General features: G+C 38.0%; 1 protein-coding gene across 7 annotated transcripts in view; it reads left to right on the top strand.

Moving 5' to 3' along the window:
• Positions 1 to 25000, top strand: part of RPS6KA3 (ribosomal protein S6 kinase A3) — a gene marked incomplete at its 5' end in the record, with an annotated part of 118076 nt that overhangs the window by 53288 nt on the left and 39788 nt on the right. For all 7 annotated transcript variants that reach the window (XR_013959721.1, XM_080651968.1, XM_080651970.1 and 4 more), the window contains 8 exons: positions 472 to 588; positions 4697 to 4778; positions 13876 to 13956; positions 14733 to 14812; positions 15405 to 15511; positions 18976 to 19013; positions 19190 to 19332; positions 19515 to 19585. Coding sequence is in view for 6 of the 7 variants with exons in the window: in XM_080651968.1 (XP_080508094.1) it covers positions 472 to 588; positions 4697 to 4778; positions 13876 to 13956; positions 14733 to 14812; positions 15405 to 15511; positions 18976 to 19013; positions 19190 to 19332; positions 19515 to 19585 (719 nt within the window). The remainder of the gene's footprint in view (positions 1 to 471; positions 589 to 4696; positions 4779 to 13875; positions 13957 to 14732; positions 14813 to 15404; positions 15512 to 18975; positions 19014 to 19189; positions 19333 to 19514; positions 19586 to 25000) is intronic.

Genomic DNA, 25000 nt, shown 5'->3' with positions numbered 1-25000 from the left:
AGCTTATTTTCCTTTTACTGCTCGTTTCAAAAGCTACCACATTAAGATACCCTGCTATATCTTTTTAAGAAATCTTTGTAATTCCCTATATTGCCAATATTCTGTGTCTCAGAAAATGTTGATTGATTTCAAACATTTATATGGAATATGATAGTAATAAAATAATAGTTTGTTTGTATAACACATTTATATTCTGCTAATAGTTTATATGCATTACAAAAAAATATTATTGTAGGCAAAAAGAAAAGAAAAAAATGTGGTAGGCTGGTATTTGTCCCTGACATTTAACTTGAAAGTAATATTTGCTTGGCATACTAGTATGCTTTCTGTTTACTTGGTGGATCAGTAAAGGTGGTTTGTGTATGTTAATTTGAGGATTTCTAATATGATTTGCTAAAGTTATATTGCTTGATTTATGCCTGGAAGAAGTAGCTCTGACTCTGTTTTTTCCCTTTATATTTGCATCAACAGGAAGAAGGCAGTATCAAAGAAATTGCAATCACACATCATGTAAAGGAAGGACATGAAAAGGCAGATCCTTCCCAATTTGAACTTTTAAAAGTATTAGGGCAGGGATCATTTGGAAAGGTAAGTCAAGAGTATGTGCTTTTTAAAAAGTTGCTTTTTGGAATTCATGTATATTTCATATGGATGGGGAATAGAAATATTTTATGAAATACTACTGATCTCCCTACAAGCATTATTTTCTCTGTGTTTTTACATTTCTGACTATCAATAAGTGTGGGAAAGTTAATAAAGTCATTCAAAAATAGATTGGAAAGTTTCATAAATTGGCAGTATTCACTTCATATTTACTTTATCTTCAAGACCATATGGCCTCTCTAACTGTACTTCTTGAGTGATTAAAAATCCTAAAATATCCCCTGGATACACTGGCCTCTTTGAATCCTTGTATAGAATTGAAAGGTAATCTTGCAGTGCATCTCTGTCTTTCCTTCACAGTCTCCCTAATACCAGCAGGAAGTGAATGGGTACTCCCAGGGAACTAGTGTGAGGGTTACCACTTAAAAGTTTGGAATTGGGGTAACTTATAGTTTATCTTTAAAATGAATGCAAGCATTGCATTCTATCAATGATCTCCGTGTTTGTTTGTTTGTTTGTTTGTTTTTTATATATTGATTTTTTACAGAGAGGAAGGGAGAGGGATAGAGAGTTAGAAACATCGATGAGAGAGAAACGTCGATCAGCTGTGTCCTGCACACCCCCTACTGGGGATGTGCCCGCAACCAAGGTACATGCCCTTGACCGGAATCGAACCTGGGACCCTTCAGTCCGCAGGCCGACGCTCTATCCACTGAGCCAAACCGGTTTCGGCTCCGTGTTTGTTTTTAATGTTGAAACTATTTCCAAGTCTGGCAGGTGTGGCTCATGAACCAAGAGGTCATGGTTTGATTCCCAGTCAGGGCACATGCCTGGGTTGCAGGCTCGATCCCCAGAGTGGGGTGTGCCGGAGGCAGCCGATCAATCTCTCATCACTGATGTTTCCATTTCTCTCACCCTCTCCTTTCCTCTCTCTGAAATTAATAAAAAATAATATTTCCCCAAACCACCAACTAAAAATTGTTGCAGTAGATGTAACATCTTTATCAGTTTTCTTCCAGTATACCTCACAAGTACTTCCCGCACTCCAATTTGAGAAGTTCAGTATTACAATTACTACTACTTGATCTCTCCAGTCCCTTTCTCAGCAAGAGGAAAATTCTGAGATTGCATTCAACTTTCACATTGCAGGGCTTCCTTCCCACCTCTCTGTGAGGAAACATTTGAAGATATACTTTGCAAGCTTCAAAACAACACCAGTTTAAGCTCTCTTGTATATTTTTATGGGACTAGTTAGCAATTCTTGGCTAACATAGATAATTTGTGATAGCTGTTAACATCTTTCAAATCCAAAGTGATGCTTTTAATCCAAATATAGATTAGCCAGCAGAACATAATAGTTGTGAGTTTAGGCTACTTACTTGTTGTGTGTGATTAACCTCTAGGAGCCCCCTTTTTTCCTTCTAGTTAGTCATTTAGTATTGAAGTTACTCAAAGTTCCTATTCTCGGCTGCCTTCTCACTCCACTCACTACTAATTTCTCTATGCTCCCTATCTTAATTATAACCAATATACAGCCGATGTAACAGATTTGTATCTCCAATCCTTCTAGTCCTCCATTCCCTTCCCACACACCGCCCACCACCAATCTTATCCATCAGCAAGTCCTGTGGATTTAGTAAAGATTCCTCAAATCATGCCTGTCCTCTCCTCCACTGCCACTCCTCCAGTCCATGCACCACTATTTCTCCCTGGACTCTTGAAAGTCCTCCTAACTTGGGCTATATTCCCCTGTTTTACCCTCTCAACATTATATTCTGTATCTTCACAGCACTCACCAGAATTATAGCTTTTCATTTTAATTATTTGTTTATTGGCTATCTCCCCCAATAGACTATATATTCTATGAGTGCAGGGGCCATGCCTTGTACCATGTCTCAGCATTGAAATGGAAGCACAGTAGCTAGCATATAATTCTAGAAAGGAATCAATGAGTAAATAATAGTCCTGACCTCATAGGGCCGTAGTAAGAATTAAATGATATAAGGCCAAATATATAACATCTGCTATGAAATTGTATTATGCAATGTATATAGATAAACCCAAATAGAGGGATTTATTTCTATACATTAAGATTTTCAGGGAACACATTATTTAGTAAGTTTCCCGGAGTTAGCGTGCTTCTCCCTTTATTTCTTTAAATACCTTACTATAAATAGCAAACATAAAAAAACAAGTCTCCTTCCTTACTCACCCTAAAAAGCCAGTCCAAGCCAAGGAAGCAGGGATGACCTGTCAGCCTAGAATAGCTTCATGGAGGAGTTCGAAAGGTCAGAAATGCTCTGGTCGGGGAAGATCTGATGGCATCTGGGACTGCTGTTCCTGCTCTGTTTGACTGGTGACAGGCCAAAGGGACTGGATTAAGAGGCACTGAGCAGGAGCACAGAACTGGGTGGCTGGCTTGGTTCTTGTCTCAATGCCTTCACTGTAACACTAGACAAATTATTTAACCACTCTAATCCCTAGCTTGGGCAGCTGTAAAACAGGAATTGCTTAGTAGGTCTACCTCCCCAAAATTGTCATGATGATGTATTAAAAATTCTTGTAGAGAAGGTTCTTTATAAATGAAGAAGTGCTATAAAGTGTTAAGAATGTGCTTTCAGCCCGGCCGGTATGGCTAAGTGGCTGAACGTCAACCTACGAACCAGGCGGTCATGATTAGGTTCCCGGTCAAGGCACATGCCAGGGTTGTGGGCTTGACCCCCAGTGGGAGGCATGCAAGAGGCAGCCAATCAGTGATTCTCTCTCATCATTGATGTTTCTATCTCCCTTTCCCTTCCTCTCTGAAATCACTGAAAATATATATATATTTTTTAAAAAGAATGTGCTTTCAGAGATGGGTGAAAAAAGTTTGGAATCTACCAGGAGCATTTTTCTTGTAAAATGGCACAAAGAAGCTTGGTTAGGGAATCTTAAGACTGAATAAATATCAGATAAATCCTAATAACCTCCACCTAATTAGAATTTATTTATGTTCAAAAATATTAATTTCTGATAACCTTTAATATTTGAACATCATTCCATCTGTAGGAACCACTCTGATTAAGAATGCTTTTCTTTCCCTACATTGACTCACTGCTAAGTGGCTGGAAGCGGTCCTCAAACTTTTTAAACGGGGCCAGTTCACTGTCCCTCAGACGGTTGGAGGGCCGGACTATAGTTTTAAAAAAAAAACTATGAACAGATTCCTATGTGCACTGCGGGCTGCTAAGCAGGACAGGCAGCGGCACCCAGCAGGCCGGATAAATGTCCTCGGTGGCCGCATGTGGCCCGCGGGCCGTAGTTTGAGGATGCCTGAGCTAAAGGGTGGTGCATGGTAAAGGGGGCTAAGGGGCGTGGTTTGGGGAGAGGAACACACTCTGCATCAGGGTTTCTGTACAAATTCTGGTACTCTTCAATTAAATTGAAGTCATTGCCCATTACCTTTGGCACAGTTTCTCAGAGTGAGGAACTCTGCTTTGCCCTAGAATCAGTTGAATCTTTGTGAGTGTGTGTGCTAATACCCTAGAGTGCTAATGCAGAGAATTGAGAGCTGACCCTAAATTAATTCTTGATTGTAATTGTCTCTTCTTCCTATCTGTGGCAGCTTAATAACACTGCTAGAAAAGAATGAATAGGAGAAAAAGAATTCAAATTCAGATCCATTTGCAGGTCTGTTTAAAGGTTTGATGGAAAAAATCGTGAAACTAATGGTCAAAAAGAGTAGAAGAGCTTTAGTGATAGTTTTGTATTATACATGTTATAGTGTAACCATGAACTATTTAGAGCAAGTGTGATTGGTTTTATATAAATCCCACACTATATGTAGAAAGGAGCTAAAAATATTTGGAAAATGAAGATGCTCAATAACATATCTAGGAATTATGGTTCTTCATATTTAGATATATGTGATCATTTTTAAAAAGTAAGTGCTTACTAAGTTACATTTATATGTTACATGCTCTTTGGGATTTAACAAACAACAAAAGAAATATCAGAATCTTTCTAATAATAAATGACATAGCAGGATTCTTATTTTAACAATGGTATAGTTTGTGAAACTTTGTAAAATTTATTTTCTCTTATTTAAATACAGGTTTTCTTAGTCAAAAAAATCTCAGGCTCTGATGCTAGACAGCTTTATGCCATGAAAGTATTGAAGAAGGCCACTTTGAAAGGTAAGTACTGCTACTATTTGTAATGTTCATGTAATATAAACAAACTAAAAGGTCTCAATAGCCATCAGGTGACTCCTAGGCCACTTACATTCTGAATCTGTTCCTGTTACCATATTTAAATTTAAACTTTCTTTCAGTGAATTTTTTCTACTGGGCTGGGAATCATCTGACTAGTGAGAATGGGAATTGCCATGTTATAGAAGAAGTATTATAAATTCTCTTGGGCTTTAGACAAGTAGAAGTTTATAAGATTAAAACTGGATTTGATGCATCTTAAAATTGATGCAATTATTTTAATGTTTTGAAAACTTACTATTTTACTGGATGCAAAATAGATTTTATTCTAAGGACATCTGGTCTCCAAGTAAGTTTTTATTCCAAGTCACTAATTTTGAAAAAAATATAATGTAGAATTTGGCTCTTATAACTAAACAGTCATTTAGAAGAAGTTGTACATAGATATTTAAATGCTTAAGTCTTTTATTTAGTAGTATTAGTTATTTTACCACAAAATCTCTAGTTTTATATATTGATTCCTAACATCATTTTTCCCTCTTCAATTTGTCTGTCATTTCTAAAACTTTAAAATATTCTGGAGGAGCATAGGTGATAGCCATTTATTATTCTTCCCAATGAGTCACCTACCCTGGGCATTATCATCGTACCAAGAAATTGCACCTTCCTCTATAAACATCGTCCTTTGCTTTCTTTCTCTTGCTCCCTTCTTGAATGTATGCTGTTTGTTTCTTATCTAGTCTCTACCCCCTGCCTTATTACTTAACTTGGTTCATTCTAGGACCAGGAAGTTAAATTATATCCTCTGCACTATTTGATATCGCTACTTTTATAACTTTGTACTCATGTTATAAAACTGCATAGATGGAACATGTATAAGTATTCATTCACAAAATCAATAAAAGTATTTTGTTTTCACATATCTAACAGGATTTGTATTGTATATATGTAAAAGAAACTATGAAACTCGGAGAAACCTAAAAGATACTAGCAAAAGAAATAAATGCCAATTCCTTTTAGAGAAAGCTAATTGCTGAGTCTCAATATTCCTCTAGCCATCTAGTTAGCTCCATATCCTTAATATTCCAGTTGCATTTTTCCTTGAAACACTCAAAATTTCATTTGAAAAGCATACATCTCAAACAGTAGTCTAAAAAAGATGACAAAGGAACAATCTTATAAGATTTAAAGCTTATTTAAAGCAGTTATAATTCAGTGTGTTATTGGAAAGGAATAATACAGACATACAAATTAGTAGAACAAAATAGGACAAAAGGCCTTAGCCCGTTTGCTCAGTGGATAGAACTCTGGCCCATGGACTGAAGGGTCACGGGTTTGATTCCGTCAAGGGCACGTACCTTGGTTGCAGGCTTGATCCCCAGCCCTGGTCAGGGCTCGTGGGGGAGGCAACCAATCAATGTGTCTCTCTCACACTGATGTTTCTCTCTGTCTCTCCCCCTCCCTTCCACTCTAAAAAATCAATGGAAAAAATATCCTCAGGTGAGGATCAATAACAACAAAAAATAGTACAAAAGTATTTATATTAAATTTTAATGTGTTTTTCACAAAAATGTTGAATATTTCCTTGCTGTATGACAAAGCCAGGTATATAGAATAATGGGAAATTGAATATTTATTTCATAAATTTTGTCTGAAATACTCTTTAGCAACCTGGAAAAATTAAGTCTTCTCTTAAACCCTATCCTATATAATAAAAGGGTAATATGCAAATAGAATGATTGGTGGAATGGCCGGTGGCTATGACGCACACTGACCACCAGGGGGCAGACGCTCAATGCAGAAGCTGCCCCCTGGTGGTCAGTGTGCTCCCACAGGGGGAGTGCTGCTCAGCCACAAGCCAGACTTGATGGCCGGCAAGTGCAGCGGCAGTGGCGGGAGCCTCTCCCACTGCTGGAGCCTCTCCCGCCTCGGCAGCAGCACTAAGGATGTCTTACTGCAGCGTAGGCCTAAACCATCAGTTGGACATCCCCCGAGGGCTCCCGGACTGCTAAAGGGCACAGGTAGGGCTGAGGGGATACCCACCCCCGCCAGTGCACGAATGTTGTGCACCGGGCTTCTACTTCTAGTACCATAATAAACAACAGTCTAACTGAATTTTACAAGTTAGCCTAGAAAATTTGTGAGGAGATGTGGAGCAAATTACAAATTACAAATTGATAATACAAAAATAGTCTTTCAAAGAATGAAAAACAATATAAATAGGAAATCAGGAAATTATTTTCCTCAAAATATTACAAAATATTAATATAAGGAATTGATTAAAGTGTTCTTAACCAGCCAAATCTAGGACAATATGAATATTTCAGTAATCATAGTGATATGTTATAACCCCACTGAATAAGAATCCATGAGTTAATCCATAAATTAATTAATGGGGAACAAGGGAGAGTGTTTCCTTATAGTAGAATTCCAACTAATAAATGTAAAAGGAATGATTGAGTTAGGACCGTGGTCGGCAAACTGCGGCTCGCGAGCCACCTGCGGCTCTTTGGCCCCTTGAGTGTGGCTCTTCCACAAAATACCATGGCCTGGGCAAGTCTATTTTGAAGAAGTGGCGTTAGAAGAAGTTTAAGTTTAAAAAATTTGGCTCTCAAAAGAAATTTCAATTGTACTGTTGATATTTGGCTCTGTTGACTAATGAGTTTGCCGACCACTGAGTTAAGAGTTCCTAAGAAGTAACATTACAACCTCAACTTAAGGATTTCAGAATAAATTTTTTGCAAGACAATAAAAGAAATAATCTTTGGGAAAATGTCTCATTTTGCTGATAAAGAAATGCAAGTGAAATAATGAATTATCGTTTCATATGATGGCAACATTGCAAAGCAGTTTTGCAGTAAGTACAAAGAGCCCTTATTGCTGCTAAATTAACCTGAGGAAATAATCTCAAAGAAGGCATTCGTGCACTTGAAAATTATCATTGTAACATTATTTACAGTATTGAAAATTTAGACATCAACATAAATATTGCAAAATAGAGGAATGTTTAGAAAAGTATGGGATGTCACTTAATAGGATATTATTTAAATGAAATGTTTCAAATATAGTCACAAAAATGAACTTAATTGAAACTATATAGGTGAGCAGTTGTAACAAATTTAGCTACTATAAGTATGTAAAATTATAGATATATGCTATAGAAGAGAACCTAGAAAAGTGAAAAATATTTGACTTATTGGAATTGTAGGCTACTGGATAATTCTTGATGTGTTCTTAAATTTAATTTTTATTTTTATCAAAGTAATATATATATAGAGAGAGAGTCTTATAAAATAGCAGTGCTTTACCTAGCCTCCCTATCCCAATTCTTGACTCCCAGAAACAATGACTTTCACCTCTTTAGCTGCCATTTACCTCCATATTCAGTACTCTTATATTGCAAATTTTTTATTTTTTTAATTTGGAGACATAACCTATGGCATCCTAATATGGAAGATTGGGATTTAGTTTTCCTATACTTCTACCCTCACACAATTTCCCTCTTCATGTTTTGTTTTCATTGTTGCAGCTTTATAAAAATTGTTCTGAGCCAAATGATGTACTGGAGTCACATTTCCTTCACATCTTTGCTGTGTTAGACCTCCTTTTCTAAATTCTGTGTCTACCTGTTTCTCGGTTTACTTTCTAGTTTTGGTGGAACACATCTTCTAGTAGCTACCTCAGAAAGGGTGAATGGATGGTAAATTTTGTTGTGACTTTGCATGTCTGAAATGCCTTTATTCTACCCCCTCACTTAATCTATAATTTGGCTGGGTATAAAGTTCTAGGTCAGAAATAATTTTCCCTCAGATCTTTGAAGGCATTGTTTCCATTGTTTTTTAGTTTCCTGTGTTGTAATTATGAAGTTCACTAGAGGACTGGTGCACGAATTCGTGCATGGGTGTGATCCCTCTGGGTGGCCTGCAGGGATTGGGAAACCCACAGTCCAACACTGCCTGCAGCTCCTACCTGCCGCTCCCGCTCATCCTGGCTCTCTGACATCCCCCAAGGGGTCCCGGATTGCAAGAGGGCACAGGCCAGGCTGAGGGACCCCACCGGTGCACTATCAGGCCAGGGAGGGATTGTAGGAGGGATCCAGGGTGTGTCCGGCCCATCTAGCTCAGGCCCCATCCTCTGGATCCAAGCTGACCTACCAGTCACAGCATCTGCCCCCTGGTGGTCAATGCACATCATAGCTACTGGTTGATCAGTTGACTTTCTGCCCCCTGGTGGTCAGTGCATGTCATAGTGAGCAGTTGAGCAGCCTTAGCATATCATTAGCATATTACACTTCGATTGGTTGTTAGGTTGTTCTGCCATTTGGTCTATTTGCATATTACCCTTTTGTTATATAGGATTGTCATTTTGATTTCTAGTCCTTTGTGTGTACGCTGCTTTTCCTCTTTGGAAGTCTTTAGAATCAATCTACTCTTTATCTCTGGTGTTCTGAAATTTGTATAGTAGTACTTCTTATTGTGAGTTTTTAAAATTCATCATACTAGATATGGGATGTCTCTTTCAATTTAGAATCTCATTTCTTCAGTTTTAGGAAAGTATTCTAATCCTTCTATTGATTTTGTTTGTTTGTTTCTATCATATTTTTAATTTTCTAGATTTTCCTTGTTCTCTAATCCGTTTTGTAAAACATTTTATTATGGTAAGTGTCAAACATTTACAGAAAGAAACAGAAGAATATAAAGAACACCATATACCCTTCTTTCTGCTTCAATATTTCTCAACTCAAGATATTTTAAAGCAGATCCCAAACATTGTATAATTTCTTCCATAAATATTTTAGTATGTATCTCTAAAAGACAAAGACTCTTAAAAGAAGTGCTATAACTCTATCATATACCTAAAAATTAATGTACAGATATCCAGTGTTCAAATTTCCAGTAGTCCTTATTATTATAATTCGTTTTTCTTTTTGCAATTTGCTTGAATTGGGATCTATGTAAGGTCTGTATTTTGCAATTGGTTTATATCTCTTTAAGTCTTTTAATCTATGAGCTCTTGTCTCCATTTCTTTTTGTGTGTGTGTTTTTTTTTTTCATTGTACTGTACTTGTTGATAATACTGCTTCCTTCCCCTCTACCTCTTTGAAAGCTTTTTGTTTCATGGGTGCCATATGGTCTTCGATCTCTTGGTGGATATAAATTATAAGGTTGAATTTTGTTTAAATTTTCTTCTGTTCTTTACATTGTCTTTTACTTTATTCCTTTTTTTCTGTTTATTCAGATACTTTCTCATATTAAAGCCTTTTTCCTCAAATGCCCGGGGACCCTTTGCTATCTTTTCCTTGCTTAAGAGTGAGATAGCAAAAGGCTAATTGGAAAGGATTCTATGGCAAGAATTTGCTTATTACTCATTGACTTCCTTCCCTTAGGCTTATATTTTAGCTTTCTCTGATCTGCAGTGTGAGTTACACATCTTCTTATGCTACTGCTTCCTCTCCTGTTCTCTGTCCTTGTGAGTTTGTGCATAATTTTTCCATTATTGTAATCTCAATGGCGTTTTGGAATAAGTAGAAAATAAAACATCCATGTTTTACCGGAAGTCTTTTTCCATTCTAAAATTCCTATTAATACAATAAATGGGGTCAAATAAAAATCAATAGCGTTAGGTTGAGCTTCTGGGGATTTTTCATCCTAATAAAGTAGTAATTGGGCCTGAAAGGTTTTATAAACCATTGTTTAAACTATTTCTTAATATATCACCCTAAAACATAAATAGCACTTCTTCTTGTTCACTCTCATGTTTAAGTCAAGAGGCGTTTAAAAACTAATAACTAGTATATGAGAAAAATTATTTCAGAGGAATGTAGTTGCTTTGCCAGCAACAAGATAATATTAACAAATTCCATATTAAGGTTTAGAGTTTAACCAATATAAAACATCCTTTTTCTTCATTTTAAAAACAGCTTTATTGACTTGAAACTAATACAAAATAATATCGATTGTAAACTGTAATTGAGAAAATTTAAAAATAAAAATAAATTAACTTAAAATTAAAAACATCTAAAAAAGAAAATAGCTTTATTGAAGTTTAACTGACATATAATAAACACATAAAACATGCCCTGTTATAAACCAGTACATCATAACCAAAATTGCTGATTATAGGATGATTTATATTTGTCACTAGGTCTTTACCTAAGTAAAAGAAACAAAATTATAATTATTACACAGTCCTACCTAAGATAAAATGAAAGAATTCTTTAGTGAGTGAATCTCACTGCACATTTTCAACTAGACAGTTTCATCAGTGTTACATATAAGGAAACTATCTCTCAAGATAATCGTAACAGAAAGAAATCATCTTGTTCTAGCTTCTCATTTTATAGAGAAGGTAGGAAATTTCTGAGCAGTGAAAGGATTTGGCCAAGGTAAACCATCTAGATATTAGCATGGCCACTAAACTATAGTTTTTGACCGCCAGGTAATTATTCTTTTCATTATGGTAGAACAGTAGAAGAGGAATATAAATATATTGATGGATAGTTTTATTGCTTACTGAACAGAGGAGTGATTTCTAAGTGATAAGTTTTGTAAGGTCTGTATAATTTTTTTAAGGAGATAGAAATTTGGAATCCAGCATTAAGGTAATAGGAACATAATCCAAGGTTGTATGGGTAGCAGTGGGAAAGGGGCAGATCTGGGCTAGACAGGGACACAATTATCAGCAGGCCTAGGTGATGAACCTCATTCACATAAATAATAGAAAGAGCCTGTTGAATATAAGACACCAGAGTTGTAGCGATAGGACAAGATAATGAAATCAGAGGTTGGTATTGAATTTGATACACTAGCTGGACAAGTCAGTGAAAAAGAGCTACATAGACATTGAGAGTAATCAATTTCTATTCCTGATTTGACCATTTTCAGTCACTGACACCAAAATCCCCCAGTTGGAAGTAGAAAACTAGTAGACTGGGAAACAGGATTTTTTAAAGCTTCTTTGTTTATTTTTCCCAGAGGTCTTATTTCTGTGTTTTAAATATCTGTGTTCACCTTAAATGGAAAGGAAAACCAACTCATCTTTCTCTCTGACCCCCTCCAAAAAGATTCTCTTTACCGTTCTTTTTATTTAAACTTTGGCACAACCATTCAGTTACTCTGGCTTAAAAAATAGAAGTTATCTATGATTTATCCTTATTATGCAACGGAAAAAATTAAAACTTTAATGAATGATCATTTTCACCTCTTAAATTCATTGAGCTACCAACACAAGTATACTACTTCTCAGATTGTATTATAATCATTTATTTACTTGTAAGTCATTCCCACCAGATTATGAGTTTCTTGAACATTATTTATTTGTATTTGCTTCACAGTGCCTGGCATATAGAATTGCTCAGGAAAATGGTTGGTAAAAGAGAACTACCTATAGGGTCAAACGTAAATTCTTCCTGGCATTTCAAATTGTCCATAATCTGTATCCTCTCTACTTCACCTCCCCACTTTCCACACTGTTTTGGTTCCTTCCTGTTCATCATGCATGCCTTCGTGTTCCTGCTAGCGGTTGCTATTCCACACCTGGACTTTTCTTCTCTAGGCCCAGTCCTTCCCACCCACCTAAATTCCATTCTAAAAGTCCCTAACCCTACCTTTTCCCTCGAGCCTTCCTATATAAGCAACACTGATCTTTTCCTTCTCTGAATTGCTATACTACTTATTGCTAGTAATAAATCATTTTACTTCTTTATCATATCCATGATGCTATGTGTGATAAGAGATCTTCATTGAAGATCTCTTATATACCAGAATCTGGGGTATACAAACCTCATCGCAAACGGTCACACAGCCCCCCAAAGGTATAGAGGTATTATCCCCATTTTATCAGTAAAAGGTAACTGAGGCCCAGAGTTTAAGTAACTAACTTGCTTAAGATTACACAATCTGAATCTAGATCTTTCTAACTCCAAAAAGTCTTTGCTTTACCAGCTGCACCATAGTATTTCCTCTCCTCCTATTTCTCCCCCCTCAAAATAGATCTTTTGGTATATATCCACCCTTCCCCATATCTTCCACATGTTCTAGAAGATACTTAAATGAATGTTTGTTGAATTGAGTTGATAGGGTTGATAGGGGTATTGGAACTTATTCCCTTTTTTATATTTTAACTAGTGTCTCGGTGCACAGATTCGTGCATATTGAAAGGAAATTAATTAGAAGAAATATTTTAATATTGCTATTCACGTCTTACTAATGAAAAGAAAATAGGATTCTACTGAGTCTCCTATCTCCCAGGACTCCTGTGAGGATCAAATGAAATGAGGCACAGGAAAACGCTTCACAAACATTTGGTTAAACTGTAAAATGTTTGCACCTGGCTATAAAGCAAGTCGGGTTCCTGGGCTGAAGAAACTCCAAGGATGCTAGTCGCTAGGAAGAGGAAGCCGGGCGTTGCTATGTGATGTCATTACCCAGCGCCCACAGCCACCATTTCCAGGCTGGGCTGGGCTGTGGGCCACATTTTGTGCCATGGGGTCTTGGCAGCGTTGGCTGTGATTTGGTGGGGTGTTGCTCCGGGGTGGTGGTGGGGCCTGTGTCCCACTTGGGGGAAGCTGAGTGTTGGTTTGTTGGTACCAGGTCCGTGGTGTCATTTATTTTTAAATGACCAGTGTATGTCATGGCAGCTCCTGCATTGAGCGTCTGCCCCCTGGTGGTCAGTGTGCATCTAGCTACCGGTTGGACGGATGGACACTTACCCTTTTATAGATGTAGATATTTCATTGAGATGCCTCGTTCTTTAAATGTTGCTCTTTTTTGGTCATTTTTTTATAACTTTAATTAAAATACTTACAAATTTAATGTTAATGTCAATATCAAATATGTTTTCTGTATTTATTTTTTAACTCAAAACACAGATTTTATAAATATATACAATTTCTTCTGGTTATATAATTTGGTAAAAATATAGTTATTAGTTTTAAAAATTCAAGAGTAAGATATATAAAATGTGATTTACTTTTTTATACATACAAGCACAATTTTATTTAAAATAAGCACCAAAGACATTTTGTTCTAAAGCTTGTCTCTGAAAGCTGTTGCAATGTAGCCATATGTGCAATATTTTATAGTTCGAGACCGTGTTCGGACAAAAATGGAGCGTGATATCTTGGTAGAAGTTAATCATCCTTTTATTGTCAAGTTGCATTATGGTAAGTTATAAACCACCTCCCACCTCACTTCTTCACCTCAATCCCCACTTCCTTAGATATACTAATGTGTATAAATATTTATTTGTGTATATTTATGTGTTTAGCAGGTATATATAGAAAGTCATAGAAATTAAATCATTACTTGAACACACTTTAGAAATTTTTATCACATTTAACTTTTATGTTTCTTTTAAACATTATAGTGTCTGAGTGGGTAGCCATAGGAACAGGTAATAATAATCATTTTTATTATATTAGTAATAATGTGTTAGCCAAACTTAAAAACAAGAAAGATCCCTAATGTCTTGAAACTGTTATCACCTCTCTTTCCCCCAAAGGCACGTGTGCTTTTTCTCAGTGGGTAAATGTATGGTGATTCCTACTATATGTAATTAAAGCTAACCAACCCACTTTTTTTTTTTTCTGTAGTCAAGTGAGATGGTTTTTGTATTTTGTTTCATGTTTTAAGTAAGTCTTTTTCTTTGGGGAATATTTCTTGTTGATCACATGTTTTAAAACTATTGTATTTCTCAGAGACTGTAGCCTGAAGAAAACCTAACAAATGTTCTAGTGGTTTCATAAAAAAGAAACACTACATTTAACTTTTCTGCATGGAAGCTAAGAGAAATCAGTGGGTATCTTCTAAATAAAAATCAGTTTAGATCTATGATATAATTATTAATTTGCTAAAAATAATTTATGGATGAGTTTGCCTATTAGAAGCCTAAGAAAATAAACTATGGTGGATTAAACAAAAATTTTCTCTCTTCATTCAGCTTTTCAAACTGAAGGGAAGTTGTATCTTATTTTGGATTTTCTCAGGGGAGGAGATTTGTTTACACGCTTATCCAAAGAGGTATATGATTGTTTATTTTTAATCTATTTGTACTCACCCTGTTTCAACTTAAGCTTTGTTATATTTCAATATTATGTTTATCATATTTTCTCTAGTGGCACAAGATTCTTACATTGAAGAATCAGAGCTAAAAAGAGTTATTTTTTTTTTTACCTTTTGAATTTATTCTGAAAGTAGGACTTTAAATTGATTAGTTATCCTGGTCTTTCGTCCTTCTTCTTTTAGTTACAGTTTTCTTAGAAGCAATAATATATCAACAAGATATCCTTAAAGTATTGGTAGTGGAAATTCAGCATGCATTTTAAAGATCACTTTTCATTTCTAAGATATTGCTGTGGTGGGCAACAATCACATCTTCTTAATATAGTTGTTACTTAACGAATTGCAAAATTGTTTCTCCCACAGTGCATATTACTTATTTAATAAGTAATTAGTTAACTGATAATTTTGCAAATTTCATATGTAAATTGTGGGTAAAATTACATGTAATAGCAAAATTATAATTTTTTAATATTTAAACTCTGGGATGGAACTTTAAATGAAAATTACAGACAAAAAGAAAATAAAGACAGAAAAATTATTTTTATTTTAGGTGATGTTCACAGAAGAAGATGTCAAATTCTACTTGGCGGAGCTTGCACTTGCTTTAGACCATCTACATAGCCTGGGAATAATCTATAGAGACCTAAAACCAGAAAAGTAAGGAATCTTACTACTAAGTTGAATACAATATAATATTGTTTAGGAGGTAATGAAAGGTAAAATTACTTCATAGAACTATCACAGCATTGCATTAGAGTCCATGTGCTTCACATTTCTGCTAACACTATGTATTCTCATACTTTTATTTTTCAAATATGTTTTTATTGATTTTTAGAGAGAGAGGGAGAGGGATAGAGTGAAACATTGATAAGAATCATCAATTAGCTGCCTCCTACAGGCCCCCTCTTGGGGATCAAGCCGGCCACCTAGGCATGTGCCCTGACAGGGAATGGAACTGGTGACCTCTTGGTTCATGGATCAGCACTCAACCACTAAGTCATACTGGCCGGCTTTAATATCTGTTAATCAGAATTTCTGCTAATATTATCTTGCTTTCATTTGCATTCTTTGATTTGTAATGAGGTTGAAATCTGTATTCATATGTTTGTATTTTTGTGTGATTTTTCTGTTCATGGCTTTTGCCCATTTTTCTTTTGGAATGTTACTTTTGCCCATTGATTTGTAAGAGACCTTTACAAACTAAGAATTTAACCATTTGACATACAGGGTGGGGCAAAAGTAGGTCTACAGTTGTTCATATGGGAAATAATATAATAAACAAGAATACAAGAATAAACTTGGTGTTTCACGTACTCACAACTGTAACCCTGCTTGGGTCCCGCTCTGTATTGCAAATACATTTTTCTGGTTTGTCTTTTTATTTTATTTATGTTATTTTAACCTACACAAGTATTTTTTCCTCAGATATATCAGTCTTTTCTTTTGTGATTTCTTCTTTGACTTTTATTCTTAGGAAGGCTTTTCCAATCGCATGAGCAGATTTTTTTTTCTAATTTTATGGTTTCTGTTTTTACTTTTAACTCCATCTAGAAGTGTTTTGGTATGATTTATGGCATAGAGCTAATGCTTTCCTCCAAATACTGTTTATTGAAAATGTTCTTCTCTATATGATTTCAGATTTTAAGTGTGAGTTGAGCAAATTTCCCATTGCTTTTATAACAGCAGTCATCAAGAAGCTAATACTTAAATTGTACGCTCTTCTGATTTTTAATTTGTGTTTATCACTTTTAGTAAAGTTTTTTCCTCTTTTTAAGGAAATAAACAAGAGCTTTGCTCTATCAGAAAATCTTAAAATAACTTTATTGAGATATAATTCAGGTAGCATACAATTCATCCACTTAAAGTATACAATTCAATGTTTTTTAGTATATTCAGAGTTTTACAACCATCATCTTTATCAAGAACTTAGATATAACTTACATTACAATGTTACATGCACAGTTTGCATAATTACAACAGGAAACAGAGGAAATGCTCCTTTGGAATCCTTTTAAGTGATCATTTAGAAATTGTTATACTTTCACATTTTATGTTTGGTTTTTTATATATTTTGTTTTGAGATGTTTCATATAATTCTATTTTTATTCCCCACATAATTACTGGGTTTTTCTCATCATTTTCCCAATTTCTAACTATCATTACATAAGATATAATTCCTGGTAAGAGTAATACAATCCTTAGAAGAAAAAGTTACTATAAACATAAGATAAACATTCATAATAAAAATATGTTAGTGTTTTTGCCCAGCCGGTGTAGCCCAGTGGCTAAGTGTTGACCTATTAACCAGGAGCTCTGAGTTCCATTCCTGATCAGGTCACATGCCAGGGTTGTGGGCGCAATCCCCAATGGGTGTACAGGAGGCAGCCGATCACTGATTTTTTTTCTCATCATTGATGTTTCTATCTCACTCTCCCTTCCTCTCTCTGAAATCAATAAAAACATGTGCTTTTTAAAAAAGGTAATAGATGGACATGGTTACTTAAAAGAATGCTTTAGAAGGTATAGGTAATACCCTTTTAACCATGTTTTCTTTTTTCTTCTCAATATCAAGAATGATTTTAGAGTTTGTTTTGTTTTTAAAACTGTCTTTCATGTATTTGTTAGAAGGGAGAATGATTTCTACCATACATAGTAATTCCTTTTATATTCCTTAAATGTATTGGTCTGCTTCATAATCAAGTATAATCAAGATTAGTATTTTTCCCTAACAAGTCCCTTATTAGGAAGAGACTTGAAAAGTATGTCCTTACTGAATTACTCTCAGTGATAAACTTTATTGTAATCATAGCTGAATTGATGGCGTAGGAAGATTGGTAGTATTTTTGACAGTAAAATTTCATTATAACAATTTGGCTTGAACTTCTTTTAGTTAAAAGTAAAAGTAAGGAAATGTCTATATTATGAAATAGCTTTGATTATAAGTTAAACAGCTTATTACTTGACCTTTCAAGTCGTATACTAAAATACCTATCCAGAAATACAATTGGCTTACAGTTTAGTATTTAATTAATGACGTTACACTCCACTCATGTATTTGCTAAAGCTAGAAACTTGAGTGTCTTCTCAATTTGTTCTTTATTATCACAACCCATATCTAAGAGCTCACTAAATACCCCTTATTTTTCCCTCTAAATTTTTTTCCTAAAATTGTATATCTGCTCATTTCTACCCTCTACACATGTAAACCTTTTATGGTCTTCAATGCCCTTGAAAAGAAGCCCAAACTATTAAAAATGCCTTATTGGTCCTTTGTAGACTGGCCCCGTTCTTTCAACATGCATTTCTTTTTTTTAATTGATTTCAGAGAGAAAGGGAGAGGTAGAGACAGATAGAAACATCAATGATGAGAGAGAATCATTGATTGGCAGCCTCCTGCACGCCTCACACTGGGGATCAAGCCCGCAAACCGGGCATGTGCCCTTGACCAGAATCGAACCCGGACGCTTTAGTCTGCAGGCCGACGCTCTATCCACTGAGCCAAACCAGCTAGGGTTGCATTTCTTATTTGTCTGTGCTCTGCCAGGCACTGAGCTACTAGATACTAGAATTAGACCTATAAGATAAAACACTGGAGAATGTATACAGTGAAGGGATGGGTCAATGAAAACCAAGGAGTGAGAGGAAGGTGTGTTAAGGAGAAGATTGTGTTGGTTGTGTCAGGAAAAAAGCTAGGGAAGAATGACTGAGTCAGATGCCTTAAATATGACCAAGAAAATGACAACTCTAGCACATTCAACTTGAATATGTAGACCCTCTGTCTATTGTGCAAGTACTGTGGAGTTTAGTTAGGTCATCTCTGCAGAATGGCATTAGAAAGAGCAACTTAGAAGAACATATAGGTTTTGTTTCTTTTTCTATTAGTTTTCTAGTGCTCCTGGCTCATTAATACAAGTTTATAAAGCTTAACCTTTGGAATTTGTTATAGTCATGTGCCCAAAAAATAACATTTTTCCTCCTTTACCTTCCTATTCACCGTCTAAAGCACTATTTTAGAATGAGTGTGGTGATTTGATTCTTAACAAAGTAATTTAGTTTTAGCATCTGTAAATCTCTAGTGGTTTGAAAAGATTTTTCTGACTTTGTTTCTTTTTTTTCCCCAGCATACTTCTTGATGAAGAAGGTCACATCAAATTAACAGGTAAAATTCCTAATTTTATTAAAATATTTTCTCTCTATATAAATTTCCTTTAAGGTCGATCATGGTATTGGATTAGAATCTTTTAATAATTAATTTAAATATTGGAACTCTAAGTTTAAACTTTACATATGCAAATTATTGTAGGATATTTATTGATTCTATATTTATTTTGGCAGATTTTGGCCTAAGTAAAGAGTCTATTGACCATGAGAAGAAGGCATATTCTTTTTGTGGAACTGTGGAATATATGGCTCCAGAAGTAGTTAATCGTCGAGGTCATACTCAGAGTGCGGACTGGTGGTCTTTTGGTGTGTTAATGGTGAGGTTTGAAATGTCTTTTCTTTTTAGAAGTTTAGTAATGAAGAGAATAGAAATATAAATCATATGTTTTATTATATAGCAATTTTAGAAGACTTGGTAGTAATTTAGATGATACTTACCTTCTGACCTTGAGATTTTATACTATTGACTAATACCTCTGATTATTCTGCCTTTTTGTAGTTTGAGATGCTCACTGGTACACTACCTTTCCAAGGAAAAGATCGAAAAGAAACAATGACTATGATCCTTAAGTAAGTACTCCCTACTGTATGTTTTGATGAGATTTAAAAGTAAATGTTTCACCTGGCCAGCATGGCTCAGTAATTGAGTGTTGACCTATGAACCAAGAGGTCACGGTTCAATTCCCTGTCAGGGCACATGCCCGGGTTGTGGGCTCGATCCCCATTGCGGGGCGTGTAGGAGGCAGCTGATCAATGATTCTCTCTCATCATTGATGTTTTAGTCTCTCTCTCCCTCTCCCCCTCTCCCTTCCTCTCTGAAATCAATAATAAGATTTTTGAGTGTGGGCTGTAGTGTAAAAAATAACTAATAAATTCATCAATATTATGACATTAGTATTATGTGGTTTAAATACAAATAAACTCCATTTAGAGTACTCGTATTGTCTTTGTGTTTGTTAATGAAATATTAAAAGCTTTACGTTTGAGATTTGGAATATGACAAGGATGCCCATTATTTCGCTTCTGTTCACATTGTCCTGGAAGGAACTACTAACAAGAACAGCAAGATAAGCAAAAGAAGTAAGGTTTAAGATTTTTAAAGGTTTAAGGAAGAAATATAATTGTCATTATTTAGATAACACATGATCATGCCCATAGAAAATCCAATCTTTATATAAAGTCTTAGAATTAATGAGTTTAGCAAAGTTGCTGGATAAAAGGTCAATAAAATCTATTTCATGTCTGTATACCAGCAACAAAGAATGCTGTTTATAATCCTATGTAATAAAAGACTAATATGCAAATTGACCGAATGGTGGAACAACTAGTCACTATGATGCTCACTGACCACCAGGGGGCAGATGCTCAATGCAGAAGCTGCTTCCCAGTGGTCAGTGCGCTCCCACAGGGGAGCACTGCTCAGTCAGAAGTCGAGCTCACCAGCCGGCTCATGGCTGGGGCATGCAGCGTCAGTGGCAGGAGCCTCTCCCGCCTCCTTGGCAGTGCTAAGGACCCTGATGGGTTCTGGACTGTGAGAGAGCACAGGCCAGGCTGAGAGACCCTGCCCCCCCCACCTCAGTGCATGATTGTCATGCACCGGGCCTCTAGTCTATATATAAAAAGCCAGGGACCATAATGCCAGAACGACCAGTCACTATGACGCCCACTGTGGCCAGCGAACCGGCCCAATCAGGGGGTGGCCAGCCAACCTCCTGCGGCCCCTCCCCCTGGCCAGCCCGCCCCTGATTGGACTCTCCTACCCTGATTAAGGGCGAGGCTGGCTGGCCAAACACTTCCCCCCCGCCCAGCCCTGCCCCTGATTAGCCTGCCCCACCACGATAGGCCCGGAGCCCCTCCCCCCGGCCAGCCCCACCCCTGATCACACCCCCCACCCCAATAGGGGGCGGGGCCGGCTGGCCAACCTCCTGTAGCCCCTCTCCCTGGCCGTCCCTGCCCTCTATGGGCCCCCACCACCCTAATCAGCCTACAGCTCCTCCCCCTGGCTGGCCCTGCCCCAGATAGGCCCCTGCCCTATCAGGGGCAGGGCAGGCTGACAACCACCCATGGCCCCTCCCCCAGGCCACTGGCCCCCAGTCAGCACTCCCCACCCCATTCGGGGGCTGAGGTGGGCCCGCCAGCCAACCTCCTACAGCCCCTCCCCCTGCCCGGCCCCACCCAGATCGGTCTCCAACCCCAGTTGGGGGTGGGGCCCACCGGCCAATTGCCCATGGCCCCTCCTCCAAGCTGGCCCAGCCCAGATCAGACCCAATTGGGGCCAGGCCAGCTGGACCCCACCCATGCACGAATTCGTGCACTGGGCTTCTACTTGTTTAATGTCAAATACCTTTCTCTGTAATAGAAGTGTCAGAGATGAAAGAAAATTAGTAAAATGTATAAAAGAAAACCTTCCTCCTGTCAGAGTCTGGGGCTCACCATGGGACCCAGAGTCAAGTCCCCGCCCACCCACATGCACGTCAAAATCGCATGAGACCCAGACCCGGCCGGCCCCCCTCATTGGGCTAGATCCAGACTTGGCCAGTCCTACCCTTCAAGCCCTGCCGGGCAGGGGGATAAATCTAGCAAAAGTTATATAAGAACTCTGCAGAAAACTAGAGAACTTTATTTTTAAAATTTTAAAAGACCATAATAACATGGAAGGTTGTACTATATTCATATTATGACAGAGCCAGTATTATAAAAATGTGAGTTCTATAGCTCATTGTTATCCAAAGAAACATAATTTGAGCCACATGCATAATTTTAAATTTTCTAGTAGCAGCATTAAAAAAGTAAGAAGAAAATTAAAATTGTTTTTTATATAGCAATGCACTATATAACAATGTTTCAGTCAATGATGGAACTCATATATGATGATGGTCCCATCCTATCTAATAAAGAGGGAATATGCTAATTGACCATCACTCAGTCACAAAGATGGCTGCACCCACAGCTGAGGCCAACTTCCCATAAGGAGTCTTAACAAGCAATCTGCAGGGACCTGAGGCTAGACCCTCCCCCGCCCCTGTGGGGCTTGACAGGGGACCTCAGGCAGGCAGGGCTTGACAGGGGATCTCAGGTCGTGCCCCCCACCCAGCAGGGCTTGACAGTGGACCTCAGGCCATGCCCCCCACCCGGCAGGGCTTGACAGGGGACCTCAAGGTGTGCTTCCCGTCCTGGTGCTGGGCTAGGGGACCTCAGGCTGCTCCCCCTGCCCCAGCACCAGACCGGGGGACCTCAGGCTGTGCCTCCCACCTGGCAGGGCTTAACAGGGGACCTCAGGCCACGCCCCCCGCCCCAGCACTGGGCCAGGGGACCTGACACTGTGCCCCCCCTGCCTGGCTGGGCTTGACAGGGGACCTCAGGCTGTGCCCTCCACCCAGTGGGGCTTGACGGGGGACCTCAAGGTGCACCCCCAGTGCTGGATCGGGGGAACTCAGGTCATGCCCCCCCCCAGCGGGGCTTGACGGGGGACCTGAGGCTGCGCCCCCCTCCCGGTGCTGGGCTGGGGGACCTGAGGCTGCGCCCCCCGGCCTGGCGGGGCTTGACGGGGGACCTCAGGCCATGCCCCCCTCCAGCGGGGCTTGACAGGGGATCTCAGGCCGTGTCCCCCACCTGGCGGGGCTTGATGGAGGACCTCAAGGCACACCCCCCCCGCCCCAGTCTGGGCTGGGGACCTCAGGCCACGTCCCCCATCCTGGCACCAGGCCAGGGGACCTGAGGCTATGCCCCCTGCCCGGCAGGGCTTGAAGGGTAGGACTGGCCAGGTCTGGATCTAGCCCAATGAGGGGGGGCCGGCCGGGTCTGGGTCTCATGCGATTTTGAGGTGCATGTGGGTGGGCGGGGACTTGACTCTGGGTCCCATGGTGAGCCCCAGACTCTGACAGGAGGAAGGTTTTCTTTTACATTTTACTAATTTTCTTTTTTTTTTTTTTTTTTTTTTCAAATTTTTATTAAGGTATTATATGTGTACATATCTTACCATTGCCCCCCACCCCCACCCCACTCCCATACATGCCCTCACCCCCCAATGTTTTGCATCCGTTGGTTACTCTTATATACATGCATATAAGTCCTTCAGTTGATCTCTTATTTCCCCCACCTCTCCCTAACCTTACCACTGTAATTTGACAGTCTGTTTGATGCTTTACTGCCTCTGTAACTATCTTTTTGTTCATCAGTTTATAATGTTTTTCATTATCCCCAAATGAGTGGGATCATGTGGTATTTTTCTTTCATTGACTGGCTTATTTCACTTAGCATAATGTTCTCTAATTCCATCCAAGTGCCTACAAATGGTAGTAATTCCTTCTTTTTTACGGCAGCAATTTTCTTTCATCTCTGACACTTCTATTACAGAGAAAGGGCAAATAGCAATAGTAAATTATTTCCTCCAATTAATCCCCTTTTAATGTGCATGAATTTCGTCACTAGTAAGATTATAATGGAGCTGAAAAGTCCCATTGCTTAGTGACATCATAGCCACTATATTGTGGTTGTGACACATTACTCAGGTATTTGTGGTGATGCTGGTGTAAACAAACCTACTGCGCTGCCTACCAATCATATAAAAGTAGAGCACATATGATTATGTACACTGTATTTACCATTGTGTTATAATTGCCTACAATATTCAGTAGAGTAATATGCTGTACAGGTTTGTACCCTTGGAGCAATAGGCTATACCAGTGGTCAGCAAACTCATTAGTCAACAGAGCCAAATATCAACAGTACAACAATTGAAATTTCTTTTGAGAGCCAAATTTTTTAAACTTAAACTTCTTCTAACGCCACTTCTTCAAAATAGACTCGCCCAGGCCGTGGTATTTTGTGGAAGAGCCACACTCAAGGGGCCAAAGAGCCTCATGTGGCTCGTGAGCCGCAGTTTGCCAACCACGGGGCTATACCATAGATCCTAGGTGTGTCGTAAGCTATATTACATATACCTAGGTTTGTGTAAGTGTAGTCTGTGGTGTCTGCACAATGCCAAAATCACTAATGACACAGTTTTCAAAAACACAGTGCATGACTGTAATATATTTTATTTGACCCAGTATATCCAATACATTAACATTTCAACATGTAATCAACATTAAAAATGATTAATGATATATGTATTTTTTTCATAGTTATTTGAAACTTAATGTGCATTTTACACTTACAATTGGGCTAGCCACATTTCAAGCGTTCACTGGCTATCTGTGGCTAGTGGCTACCATATTGGACAGCATAACTATAGTTTGAATACAAATCAAATTTAGGTCCTAATAAGTTTTTTATGTGGAACTTGATTCTAATAAGATAATACAAAGGACCAAAAATAACTAAAACACTCTGAAGAAGTTCAAGATAGGGAGACTTGCTTTATCAAGTGTCAAGTTTTACTGTAACTGTAATTAGAAAATATGCCATTCGCCCTAACCGGTTTGGCTCAGTGGATAGAGCGTCGGCCTGCAGACTGAAAGGTCCCAGGTTCAATTCCAGTCAAGGGCATGTACCTTGGTTGCGGGCACATCCCCAGTAGGAGGTGTGCAGGAGGCAGCTGATCGATGTTTCTCTCTCATCGATGTTTCTAGCTCTCTATCCCTCTCCCTTCCTCTCTGTAGAAAATCAATAAAATAGACTTACGCAGTAGAATAGAGAACCCAGTAACAAACCTATACATATATGGACACTTGATTTGCAACCATTGGAAATTGCAGAGCAGTAGAGAAAGAACAGAATTTTTAAAATAAATCATACTAGAAAAATTGGTGTTCACGTAAAAGAATAAATAAAACAACCCCTATCTCACACCAAACACAAAAATCATTTCCAAGTATATTACATATCTATATGTATATGTGTATATGTATATACATACATACTTGCTTATGTGAAAAGGCAAAAAATATTCTAGAAGTGTATGGAAGAATATTTTCATGATCTTAGGGGTAGGAAGAGTAATCTTCAAACACAAAAAGCACTAGTTATAAAAGAAAAGATTGA

The sequence above is a fragment of the Plecotus auritus genome, assembly GCF_963455305.1.
Source record: "Plecotus auritus genome assembly, chromosome: X".
Classification (NCBI taxonomy): Eukaryota; Metazoa; Chordata; class Mammalia; order Chiroptera; family Vespertilionidae; genus Plecotus; species Plecotus auritus.
This window is presented reverse-complemented; position numbering and strand designations above follow the sequence as displayed.